Here is a 13,429-nt window from a genome sequence, read left to right on the forward strand (position 1 = left end):
CTTCTTTTCGGCAGAATATTTTGTAGTATTGGTTTTGATCGTGCGGCAACAAGTATTTCACAAATTTTAACAGCAGCAAACATATGCATGAGAAAAATTTTTATCATCACAACAGCGTTTAGGTATTTTACCAATGTCATTTTGAATGCGGAGATATGAAGGCTACACTTGCTACCATCCTCAAAAACATGCGGAAAGATTAACGGTGGGCAATGACAGTGGCTGTTTTTCAAAGAAATTACATTTGAAGGTAATCCTCTTGTTATTATTCTGGAGGGCTGCGGAAGATTTTCGGAAGCGGCGAGCACAAGACACATTTAGCATAATTTTTTATTTTAAATAATCAACCTTCATTCCATCCTATTTGTTAATTAAACTAATGGAATGGCTCTTTTACTATGTAGATACCTACTTGAAGTAAACTTTGGAATAATGTGAATTACAAGTGTTAGAGAGATATGGCAATTTATATTTGATTAATGTTCTTGTTTATTACATCTGCACGCACATTGCTGCTCGCCGCGAGCCTTAATGGCATGTGCTCTTGCAAGAAAAGTATTTTATTTTTAATTTGGAAGTTTATCAGGATAAGTAATACAAAAAATTAACATTTTATCACACATCAACCCTTGCTCGTGTAGTCGTCATATCTCCGCGTCAGAAATGGCACTGTTTAAATACCTAACCGCCGTTATGATGATAAAAATATTTTTTTCATGCCTATGTTTGCTTTGATTAAAATTAGTGAAATACTTGTCACCGCATGATCAAATTGAATACTACGAAATATACTGCCGTGACGAAGCTTGGCCCGCCGGGTGTGAGCCAAACACACTCACCACTACACCAATCGACCCATCTGTATGATGCTATGTTATTCTGGGATTATATAATGATAGTTAAAAATACCACTCGAAAATTAATTAATTACAGCCAGCCTAAAGCCCATTCAATGGAACCACTATCAGTTCCAAGATGTGTTCGCCATTCCGAATGCCATAAATAATACAGCATTGAAATAGGGGGAGCTAGGTACGTGGTCTCCCCTTGTGAGTGGAGAGGGGATGTTGAAAACAGTGTTAAAGGGTAGAATGTTGGGGAAAAGAGGTAGAGGGATGAAGAGAATAGGATTTTTAGATAGATTGAAAGGGATTAAACCTTGTTGTAAATTGAAGAGGGATTCCATAAAGAAGGGGATACTGCCAGAATACTCTATGCATTCCTACCTTAATCGGTATTAAGAATACTTAATTAATAATTTAATAATTCAGTATAACATCATGCACCACACAAAATACATTTTTTATAAATGAAAATAGAGCTGGAGTGTAAAATCATTTTCACTTATTCAAATGAAAATAAACATTTAAATCGGTCTAAATAATAATGATAATATTGAATTTGGGTGGAGACTAAGCATAATGAGGTTGTAAGACGAAATGACCGATAACTGCGATCATTAGCTAGATTGAAGATTACGAGTGGGAGCATTGATATGATAGTATCCTCTGTCCCAATTGCTAACACCTAATGTCCTATCCGTAAATGGATTGCTCTCAGCGTACAACCGGGCCCATCGCTCACTCGAGAAACCTCATTGGGGAGAAGGCGCACCCCTTTGTTCTCCGAGAAGCACGACACTTGCCAATCCAAAACATAAAAAAATAACATCGCGAGGGTATTAACCCCAATACCGTGATTGGCTAACCATTTCCCCGCGCAAGTACATAGACACGGTAACAACTGACAGTCAACAATATTACAACAGGGCGATTCCCTGGAAAGAGGCAGTCGCGCACCTTATCTTACACGACGAAATTTGTGTGGGTACAGTTAGTGCGGGGACAAGCACCTCGTCAAAAAGGCCAGTCGAAGTCGGGAAGTGGGTGCGAAGCCTAAGCACACGATGCGTAATCCATTATCATTCAGTAATACATCATTAAGAGTATCGAGGCGCAGCAGTCGAGAAATCAAACTCCGGTAAAGTTTAAGAAAGGAGTAGATGAGGGATTGGCGTAAAAACGCATAATTATCGCTTCCTTGAGGGTGCTGGACTACCGAATCACCCGAAGTAAAGAGACTTAAAGAGAAGAACTAGAGGATTTAAGCGATGATAAAAGCAGGACATCATAAGTAGCTGGGGGCAATATACCACGCCATCACCCTCAAGGTCAGAGCGGGCACCAACGCAACTACAAGCAATAACAAGATGCTTACACTGCTTTTATTCAGGAAATGTGCCTACATCACAACCCCCAATTTAAGTCAACACGGGAGGTTAGAGGTAGTTTGTAAGAAATTGAACGTCACGTAAATGATTCCGATTTGAGGAATCGATTTCCAAGCCATGTCATCCTTTTTCGGTCGGGCTCGATTTCATTCCCAGCCTACGACGTAGATAACTACAAGTCGGTCACGACGGCGAGGTCTCATTGGTAAACATGCGATACTCCCCGGGCATTGCCAACAGCCAACGGTAACACAAATTCAATAGCAAGAATATAGTGGGTCAAGAGAAGTGACCTTAGGTAGTATTGTTTATTACTTTAACCATGGTAAACAAGCGCTCTTTTTATCATGAGGTATACTCAGCTGACTACCGACTATTATTGTTATGCAAGACACACACAAATGTAACAGAATTCAAGGATACTCAAGATCAACAAAACGCTGTAAAAACATTAGACCACACAAGTGAACGCCAATCTCACTAAAATAGATAGCTTACAAATGCAATCATCGGAAGTAACCTCATTTCATAAAAAAATTTACAACAATAACAAAATATTCACCCGAAATGCTGAAATAAATAGCTAATCTACGATTTACACAACCCGAAAAACAAAATTTACAGCACAAACCAAGGAATGAACGGAAAATATGGCGTTGTTAATCCGATATTATGGGACTGAAGCACAGGGTTCAAATACCTTTCTTAGGCAGCCCTCTTCCAAATCCATTCCTTGGCCTCCTGCTGTTTTTCCAATGCCTAGTGGTTTGGACAACACTGGAGCCGATAGGAACGGCCTCTTTGCTGAGTTGTTTTATCAGCCGCTTGGCTTTCTTTTTGATCCTCGCATCTGCGTTGACAGAGCTTGAATCGGTTTCTATAATTGTTCTTTCTCCGTCAACTCCGGCACCAGATAATCCGACGCCATTTTCATCTATCTCCTCGCTCACGCCGTCCAAATCGACATCATGTCCGTTAATAACATCGCTGTCCATCATTTTCAACAATAGATGTAAATACTACTAGTCAGCTGTACGTATATAACGGCTAAATGGAAGAAGCTTTTCAGCCTCAATAATACTGCGGAGATAAATATGATCCTCTTTTCACAAGACCACTTCCACCGCAAACTTCACCAAATATCCCAAATACTACGCTGCCCTCGACTTGTTTTGGTTACGCCACGTGACTAGCGATTCGTTCGCGCCTGCGCAGTGCCCGCATTTATAGAACCACATCGTCCGCCCCGATCGGCCCCTTGCGTCCGTGTACAACCGTCTGCTGTTCATCTCGTTTTTTCCCCCCGTCGTTTTAATTATTCAGCTATACCACCTTCATTTACTTGACTAGCATACCTCATGTAAGGCTGTTTTTTATGGAAGTTGCACAAACGAAGCTTTAGACTCCAAAGTAATGCAAGTCGAATTTCGAGACGGCATACTTTTCCCGTATAAGTATCTCTACAGTTTCCAAAGATATCACTTTCATTGAATAGAAATTGAATTTCCCTGAATAGAAATTTTACTTCAAGTAGTATTGATCCGCAGAAGAAATCAAAATGACAGCTCTTTTCATTCCATCAAAATTATGCAGACTCAATAACCCCTCCAAGTGGATGTGTGCCATTGAAATTCATGGATTCAAATCCAGCTCATAAACAGCTGATTTCGATAACCTTAAATTATTTCGTCCTTCATTCATGCACACACGTCTCATCTCTCAATGCCTTTTAATCCCCTCTGCTGCTATGTCATCCACCTACACCCTGTCTTCCTCATGTTCGCAATAGTCAGGAGTGAAGAAATTCCATTGGTTCTTTTACCACTTTGCTAAGAGATTTACGAACATTGTTGACGCATGCATCTATTCACGTAAAAATTAAGCATATCATCATACGCTGTGTGTTGCTGTTGGTCACTCATATTTTTGGGAAAGCTAACCACATTTCAGTCGTGCTCGATGTACCCTTCCAGCGTACTTGCTTGGCACTTTGTTATCCCCGCCATAAGGTTCTTGGCCCTTATACCATTTACCATTACGTATCCCTAATGCCACGCCCATAGGGTTAGGGCTCAGAATTGCCAATATATAATCACCATTGCCGAATCTGTTGATAAGATTTTTTTTACACCTTTGCCACTACTATTAGCACAAGTTTCGATGGTTATGACCCCTCGAGGGGTCACAATAAGCTTCACTGGAATATCGTATTCCCTTATTCACAAAATTTAACTGTCTTTGATAAAAAGAGTAACAGATGAATAATTTGCTCTGGACATGTTAACTTAAATCAACCCTGTTCCAAATAGTGTTCATCGTCAAAACATGACCTTTTTAGAAGTAGATGATAGCTTATAATGTTGACTTCACCAGTAGAAATTTCATGAAGTGGAGGCTGGTATGTTTAGGTAAGATAAACCTCTGTTATCCAAATCATAACCTTTTTTTCATTCATAGAGTTTACCCGAGCTCTATTGATCATTCTATTACCTATCTATAAAATTTTGTAAAAAGAAACTGTGTATCATTCAGATGTCTATAGATTTCAGTCCTTTTTCTAATGCTACTGATAGAAAATCATGAGAATGCTCTATCATTACTATTAGAAATACTACATCTAAAAGTTTTGGTTATGGCAACACTATGAATAACAAGCAAGTAGGAATAGGTATAGCTCTCTAGTCTTATAGGTATAGGTTCTATCGTCTTAAAAAGTAACAACTAAGAAGCTGTACACAGCTGAACTAAAAATGGTAACTATCATTGTGGATCACTCCAAAGCGTAATGTCCTAAGTTATCTCAATGTTTTATGGACAATGTAAAGCAACTAACTATGTCCACTTTAATTATCAATTACACATTGGAAAGACATCAAAATCAGATTGCTGTTTTGGTTGAAAACTAGAGAAGAAAAGATAGACCTCACAAAGACTCATGAGCTGACATCCAAGAACAGTGCACTGTAGGGTAACTAGAACTCAACTGAAGGGTAAACGTACAGAGAGACATGTCAAAGGAGACATCAAGAGTGTGAAGAAGAAAATACTCAGCTGAGAAAAATTTTCATTAGGCCAGCCACATTTGGACTGCACTAATTGACATGCTCCACCCTGAATGTGTCAAGTGGAATCACCCAAAATGATTTATTAAGTCCTTTCTAGTGTTCAGCGTCTCCATCAAATGTGCAGAAATGAGGAAACAAATGTGTTATTCTTGTTAACCTCCTATTTTCAACCGCTCCATGATTTTCAGTGGTTCAACTAAATCGTAGCTTTGAGGAGGGGATGGATCAGATTGAACACAGCACACTGAGAAAATGTACACAAAATTTGGTCTTATTTAATTTTGTTGTACTACTAATTAAAGAAACTCGTTACAATGTAAATCATGCAAATATGTAAGCTACTAATTTGAATAAATTAAATAGGCCAAATAAGGCTTAAACATAAAACTGTATTCCAAACTGGAAGAATTGCTGTGGTAAAATGTTTTTAGGGTTCTTAGGGGTTTCATCCCCCTGATTCCTCCCCGTAGTTTCACCAATGGTGATTATACCTTCTCTCTAAGTATGGATAATAATAAGTACATTTTTAAGCGGAAAAAAATATTTCCAAAGGAAAAATAGAAATCAGGGTTTAATGTTTTAATTCTTCATTAAGAAATTAGTAATAAATTCTATTTTAACATGAATGATACAAAACCAGTACATTTGTCATTCTGACAGCATTTTAAGAAGTAGCTAATATACATTAGCAATGAAAAAGGAATATTTACAGATACTACATTTTCAATAACATGTTTTTTAAATAAAGAAAATATATTTGGCCGGAATAAACCCACTATATACCCATTGTAAAGTTTTTAAGTATAAATTGAAATAACACCTTCTAACATGCCAGTAAATAAATTTGGATGGATTAATTACAAAATAAGAAAGCACGAAAAGCAATGTTACCACAACAAATAATCATTTAAAAAATCATGTAAGTACGAAATAAAATTAACTTGGTAAAACTTTTCAATAGTGATTCAATTTACCCTGAAATTACAAAAAAAAACTGTAGTAATAGTGCATACTGCAGCAACTTCAATAATTTCAAGGCATTTATGATCTATAGGTACATTAAATGTTGCACTACAAATAATAAAGCGAAAGCGTAAAAATACAACAAGATTTATACTTAAAGCTCTTTTAAAACTAAGATTTTTGCCATTAAAATATAAAATAATATTCACAAACATTTGCATGAAAATATCTGACAAATTTATTCATAACATATGCACATGTATCAATCAACTCCTTGCTTTTGACATTTATCGAGGAAAGTCAAATTGTTCAAGAAAGTCATTCACAGCCCATTTTGATGTCTTATATGGGAGCGATCATTTGCCCCCCCCTGCAGCACTCACGCCCACTGCACCCAGTTTGCCAATCAGCTCATCGCAGATGGCCACCAACTCCTGGTTCTCCTTCTCCTTCTGCTCCACCGTCTCTTCTAGAGATGCTGCTCGCAGCTCTGTCTTCTTGAGCATGGCACGCAGTTTGGTGATTTCCAGCTGCTGCGATCGCCTTACACTCTCTAACTCCTGATTGGCACCCTCCAACTGTGCCTCTGCGTGGCTCCTGAGCACATCATAGCGCTGCTCCTGCTTGCGCAGATTCGCCTGACATTCAGCTATGCTCGCTTTCAGCGTGTCCTCATTGGCCCTGAAGCCTTCTATGGCTGCTTTGCTTCGCTCATACTTGCGATGCACATCCGAGAATGCTTGCTCCACATTGTTCAGGTGGGTCAATGCCTCATCTCGCTCCCTCTTGAGGCTTTCACGCTCTGTTTCCCACTTCTGCTTCAACTGCTCCTTCTCAGCCACCACACGTGATATCGTCTTCTCATACTCTTGCATTATCACACTCATCTGGTTCTCTACCTGCAGAATAGATAGGAAATTTTATCTGGCTAAAATAAACATTTAGCAGAGAAATACAAAAAAATGAGGTAGAACAATAAACAGGTAGTTACAAGTGTGTACTACATGTATGCTACAAGTTCCAGTTTGCAGATAGAATTTAGGGTAAATAATTTTCACAGAGGTAGGACCTGGGAGCCATGGTGGTGTAATAATTTGAGTGGTTGACTTTCAATTCATAGGTCACACGTTTAAATCCTGGAGTCTCCAGCTTTTCAAAGATTAGAAAAAAGATCATATTATCATCCCCAGAAGGTGCAACCTTTAATTCCAAGTTTTAATTGATGGCCTCCTTCCTGGTAAAATTATCCTAAGGTAAAATAATCCCCAAATCAGATTCTCAAAGTGGGGTCTAAAGGGAAGGGTACACCAGTCAAACATGTCAGAATATGAACAAGGGACTCAAAGATCCTTCGGGCTTTGTGGGAAAAGGGAGAACTTTAAGATGGATAGGCTGAAATTGCATCACAAAAGAGTGATGGGTATTGAGTAAATGACCCTAGTGATCACCAGAAGACTTAAGGAGTTAGATTTAACCTGAAGAAGGAGTGGGGAAGAGCATGTAATTAAACATTAAGAGATAGGAATGGGAAACTGCTAATGAATAAGATCGAGACATTGGCAATAGATGGAAAAAATACATTGATGATCTCAACTAAGGTCTGATACCCCTAGGAGAAACATTCACAGGTGACCAGAACCACGTTGAGGAAAACAATTACAGCCCAAGTATACAAAGGAGTGAAATCGAGAAAGCCATGAAGAACTTAAAATATGGAATAACTATTACCCCAGACCTAATCTTATAATCATGGAAAACTACACTTAAGATCCTCCTATTAGCAAAACCTCCCATGTTTGGTTTGTGAAGTACATAGCAAGTGCCATGGTTTCACCTTCATACTATGAAGTCTTCTCTTTCACAAAATTGCGCCACAGCTAAGGGAGAAGCTACCCAATCGGAAAGAGCAAAGCAAAATTATATTATTTAAAATTGAAGTCTGTTACCCTCCTGCCTGGTTGACCATAAGAAATTACTCTATCACTTTTCAGTAGACACGATAACTGCTGTAACTTTTCATCTATGAATTTTTAACTCACCCAAAAATCAATATTAGCAAAAAATTGGTAAAGTTTGTCAATGAGCATATTCAAACCTAAAGGATAGAACTTTTTTTTCAGACATTATACATTGAAAACTAGGAATCCTAGTGAAATGCATGTTAGTTTAAGTCAAGACTCGGGCAATTCTGACTTAAGGTGGATAAGGATTAACCTGGGGTGGATGAATGGAATTCATATGTTTACTCTAAAGATGAGTTACCCATCAAGTACAAGTCAAGCCACAAGAGACCTTGCCCAGCCAATGCCTACCTGTGTCTTCTCCGCCACTAGCCTCAATGCTTCCTCCGCCTTCTTCTCCGCCACGTCTGCCCTTGCCTTCTCCTGCGTTACACGCTGCTCCATCTCAGCCTCCTTGCGAGCCAGCAACTCCCGTGCCATTGACACCTCCGCCATTGTCAGACCCCCAGGCAACAGCCCACCCACCATGGACACAGGCCGACCCACACCCTGCTGCTCAACTGTGCAGCCATTTGAAGACTGCTCCGACTGATATTTCTCTGGTGAATCAGCTTTCATCTAGACAAAGAAAGAACTATAAATGTCAACAAGTAGAAACATCACAAACAGCCCAATGACTGGATGCAAGTAGGATGCTGAAAAATCAGAAACATCTGAATCTATGCAGGAAGGATGTGTAAAAATACTTTTTACGGGAAATAACCCTCTAATCAGAATCCAAAAGTTTTGACTGCAGCATAAACCTCAGATGATTGCCATTATTTGAAGATAACTACATGCTTCCTGTCTGAACATTAAACATTTACTGCATTACGAGTGATGCTACAATACACATAATTTATTGTGTTGGTTTTACTGTAGTTTTCAGTCATACTTTGTACCTAAAACAACATTGGTGCTGGGTAATCCTGATGACCATCACAAATTTGAGCTCTAATTAATGACGGTAATCAATATCATACTTGAAATAATGTATTCAAAGGGCACTGAGGAATTACTAACAAATACTTATTCATAAATTCTGCAAAACAATGTCTGCAGAAAATTTTAACTTTCCAATCTAGGTGACAATAAGAGCAAAGAGCAAGAAACCAGGAAGTAGATAACTTTGAAGAATGGCTCGCAAGATATTCACAATTTCACTGATAATAAAATTTTTAGTACAGAACTCATATAAATTATTAAATAATGTAATTAGCATTTTTTACTAGCAGGTGAACATAAACTCTCATGCACATTGTCTGTAAGTCTTTCATCACTTGTTTTCAATATAAAGCAGAAACTATAGCTACGATCATGGGCCTGCACTCCCTATTGTTAAGTTCCCATAGGTTTAAATGCCAAGATGATCTAATCAAATGGATGAAACACAAACAGGAAATCAGGAAAATCCCAAAAACTAACCCATCACATGCATTGAGTGAAGTGAAATAAAGACCCTACTGATCACAGTAGTGAATAATGCAAGAGAAAAATAGGAACAAAGATGCCTCACTTCATCATTATACGCTCCATAGAATGCACATAAATACTAATCTACAGAGAGACAATATTCTATTGGTTGCTCACCATTCCAGGAGTTGGTGAAATAATGGGAGATCCAGCATTAGGACTGCTCACACCTTTATTGTCAACATCAGCCTCTTTCCGAGGGGTTGAGCCGGCAGAGGAGAGCTCTAAGCTGTCCTTCTCTTCTTTCACTTTGGACTTAACAGTGCTCTTCATGGCATTACTGGCATCTCCACCACTATAGAACAAAATTAAATGCATTGAAAAAAGAGCAACAATATACACTAACCAAAATTCAGTGCACCTGAAAACACTGAGGCAACAAAACAAGCCAAAAACACAATAGCAAAGTCTGCTTCATTCAGTAATAAATCAAATTAGAAAATGACCAAATAATGGAAAAATATGTTATGTGCTTATTTGGTCACAAAGGAAGGGCCATATCTCATTACAACATGCGAAAACTTCTATCCCCCAGGGGATGAGTTTAGAAGTTTCCTTTTTTGATAGAAACTCAGAAATTGTGACCCCCAGCTACTATATTCAAGAATGCAAAATCTAACCACTATCCATTGCTAAATAATGTCACCTGAGATGAAAGACTACTCTTTCGATTTCTAAGCAAAGTGTATAATAAAGCTCTTTCATAACTATGTTTACTGATGGTATGCACAAAATTGAGAGAGAAGAACTTCCTTACCTATTAGCCATTATGCTCGATGGCAATGGAATGTTTTTATTAGTCACCGAAAGAGGGGTACCACTATAGAGAGGGTCAAATTTCACATACAGCGACTCAGTCCTAAGGTTCACACTTTGATTTGAGCCTCCCACTTGTGAAAGAAAGTCAAAGGCAGCAGGATCTTTAAACACTGTGAAGTAACAAATGGAAAACATCAACAAAAAATCATTAACATAATACATTCATTGACCACCCTTTACCATTCACTTTCATGGAAATATGTTAAGCCATTTGATGATTGACATTAAAAAAATACAAGTATGGAAGAAATAATGCTGAAAGACCCAGAAAATTACTTACTATCCATAAATATCTTCACAAAAAAGGAACCTTTAACAACAAAATGTGTAACAGTGAACATCATTCACATCCTTTCAAACCCTGCAGCAAATGAATAAATGTATTGATTACTTGGATACTATTTGGTTAAATTTCATTTCATTGCAAAACAAATCAATGTGGCTTATCCACATATCAACATGGCAACAATAACAAGACAATTGAAGAGAGACTAACAGCTGTGGGATCAGTAGTTTTACAATAAACAAAATGTAGTACTCTCTAAAGTTCATAATAAAGAAAAGAATATTAAGAGTGAAGAAAAATAAATGGTGAAAAGTAAAAATTGCCAAATGCTTTGCTAAGGTTGGGCAAATGGGGAAGGGCGACTTAAGGAGAACAGAACACATTTCCTTTCATTCACCAGCTTTGTAATCCCATGCACCTATGTCTATTTCAATCATTTTGGAAAATTTACGAACATTGTTATGCAACAATTTTTAATTAATACATTGCTGAACAACTGTTTGACACAGTTCTAAATTCTACACTCTGCTAGCCTTTTCAAAGTGATAAATTTCTTCTCTAATACCTCCTTAGTAACCTGATCAATGTAACTTAATTCAGAACCGTCCATTACTCTACTTCCCTAATGTTATTGATGTCATATATCATTTCTAACAACTTAAGATTTGCAGTTATGCACGGTTGCATCTCTGTTATGTACATTTGAAAGAAGGTAAATGATTGCTATTGTAGTCTAAGAGTTAATATTGTGCTAAGAATAATTTCTACAAGAGCTATAATTTTCTTAAAAAATCAAATTAATAACAGGTTAAGAGCTCTGAGTGTTTCTCAGCGTGGAAAGGAAATAAAATGATATAACCTTATGTACAACCTCAGCATAGGAACAAAAGAAGAGATCGAATCAATTTGAAAACTTGCAGACACTGCTGGATATCCTCATTGAGAATTGGAAATTGAAGTCCTATTTACTGCCAAGATACTGATTGATATTAAGGTTGGAACTGAAATTATATCACATCATAGGATGCAATTGAAAGGGTAGACATCACAAGTGTCACCAGTAGGAATTGCAGTTGAAATTACTTTCTCAGTTATTCTGCATTATCATCAGCTAATCCCGGCAAAGCCAAATAATTCTGTGCCTCAGCTGATAATTTGTGGAAAGGGTAAATAGCAGGTGACAGGCTGCTTACAAAGTCATAGGTAACATTCCATTCAGGAGATACATCCCATAAAACATTCCCTTGGTAGGGGTGCCCTCTTTTATATCAACTACTTAATGCATAATTACCATCAGAGGATTGGAATGTCTCGTCTTGGGCTATGTCTGGGCCAGCTTCACTCAGATTCACTTCTGGATTTAGGTTTGGAGGCACAGCACTAGCCTCAACTACCTCAACCTGAAAATTAAAATAAATAAAAAAATATACCTGTTATGATACTGAGGGAAAAAAATTAAGAGAATATAAGAATGATCACTCAATCAGTCAAATTCTGTCAAGGATCGTCATGACATGGTTAAGATTAAGCACAAATCAGCTCATTGGCACCCTTAAGCCTTGCATACACAATGTATTTACCCGTGCAAGAACGTGGCAGGACAAACGCTGGATAAATTCGTGAAATTAGAACAGTGCCTATTTCCTGATTATGAATGCGTGCAGTTAGAACAATTTTACCAAGGTGCAATTTTGTTGGTGAGTATGTTTACGTATCTACTCCCATCGGTAAATGCATAGTTTGCACACTGTTAATTGCAATTCCATCGATAGGCTGGGGAAGGGGAGAGGGGGGTGTAAGCCAGAATAATTACTCCCCCAATTTCCCCCGAATTCAAAAGGCACAAACCACTGCCAAAGCACTCCCATTCTTCCTTATGCGTCTCCTTCCTCTACCCCACTCCTCCATGCTGATCTTAGCGAATTCCAGAGAAGTCTCTACACCAAAGTACAATGCTTACAATGTAAAAATTAATGCCAGCTATGCCTCACCTGATTGATTGTACTCAATAATGCAATCTGCTACACTAACAAGTGCCTCCGTAACAATATTTGTGCAACATTTCCTTGAGTAAGGCACTAATCAATGCAAGAGGAAATAAATTTCACTCATCTTACACTCATCTACTGGGTGTCCATTTTGAAGAAATAATAAATTCCCTGAGATTTCCGGGAATATTGCTTTGCTTTCCAGTCCAAAACATATGCATTTTTGGGGTAAATATTTCTCATGGGGTAGAAACTGCTGACCACAGAAATGGCTGTTAAGGCATTTTATGCCGGGTGCACTGAATTTACTGTAATGGTGTAATTCAGAAAGACAAAATCCCTTGATTTAGGCAGGATTGGAGCCCTGACCTCCTCATTGCCTCTCAGGTCTACAATTTATGACACAAAAACCTATACATTGTATTCTACCAGTTATTACACCAAGCCTGGTTGCATACTTGACAGGCATTCTGGGATCAAATCCTGGCTAAGCGAAATGATTTTTTCATGCTTCATTTCATTCTTGGTGTGAATAGCTTTGCACCCAAGTACACCAGCAAGTACAAAGTAACACGTTCCAGGCAGAGCTTCGTTTAACATAAGGA

At 38.1% G+C, this 13,429-nt stretch overlaps 2 protein-coding genes across 5 annotated transcripts in view; both read right to left on the reverse strand.

Moving 5' to 3' along the window:
• The window catches only part of LOC124155452 (programmed cell death protein 4), a 41,324-nt gene extending 37,914 nt beyond the window's left edge, over positions 1-3,410 (reverse strand). Inside the window, exon 1 of one of the 2 annotated variants that reach the window (XM_046529272.1) lies at positions 2,931-3,410. In XM_046529272.1, coding sequence (XP_046385228.1) covers positions 2,931-3,228 — 298 coding nt within the window. In that variant the 5' untranslated portion in view covers positions 3,229-3,410. The remainder of the gene's footprint in view (positions 1-2,930) is intronic. The other variant, XM_046529273.1, reaches the window with a different exon arrangement.
• A 2,449-nt stretch (positions 3,411-5,859) lies between these two features.
• The window catches only part of LOC124155453 (transforming acidic coiled-coil-containing protein 3), a 37,708-nt gene continuing 30,138 nt past the window's right edge, over positions 5,860-13,429 (reverse strand). For all 3 annotated transcript variants that reach the window (XM_046529274.1, XM_046529276.1, XM_046529275.1), the window contains exons 5-9: positions 12,128-12,236; positions 10,489-10,660; positions 9,849-10,026; positions 8,571-8,837; positions 5,860-7,157 (exon numbers count right to left, since the gene is read on the reverse strand). In XM_046529274.1, the coding sequence (XP_046385230.1) occupies positions 6,615-7,157; positions 8,571-8,837; positions 9,849-10,026; positions 10,489-10,660; positions 12,128-12,236 (1,269 nt within the window). In that variant the 3' untranslated portion in view covers positions 5,860-6,614. The remainder of the gene's footprint in view (positions 7,158-8,570; positions 8,838-9,848; positions 10,027-10,488; positions 10,661-12,127; positions 12,237-13,429) is intronic.

Source organism: Ischnura elegans, chromosome 3 (assembly GCF_921293095.1).
Source record: "Ischnura elegans chromosome 3, ioIscEleg1.1, whole genome shotgun sequence".
Classification (NCBI taxonomy): domain Eukaryota; kingdom Metazoa; phylum Arthropoda; class Insecta; order Odonata; family Coenagrionidae; genus Ischnura; species Ischnura elegans.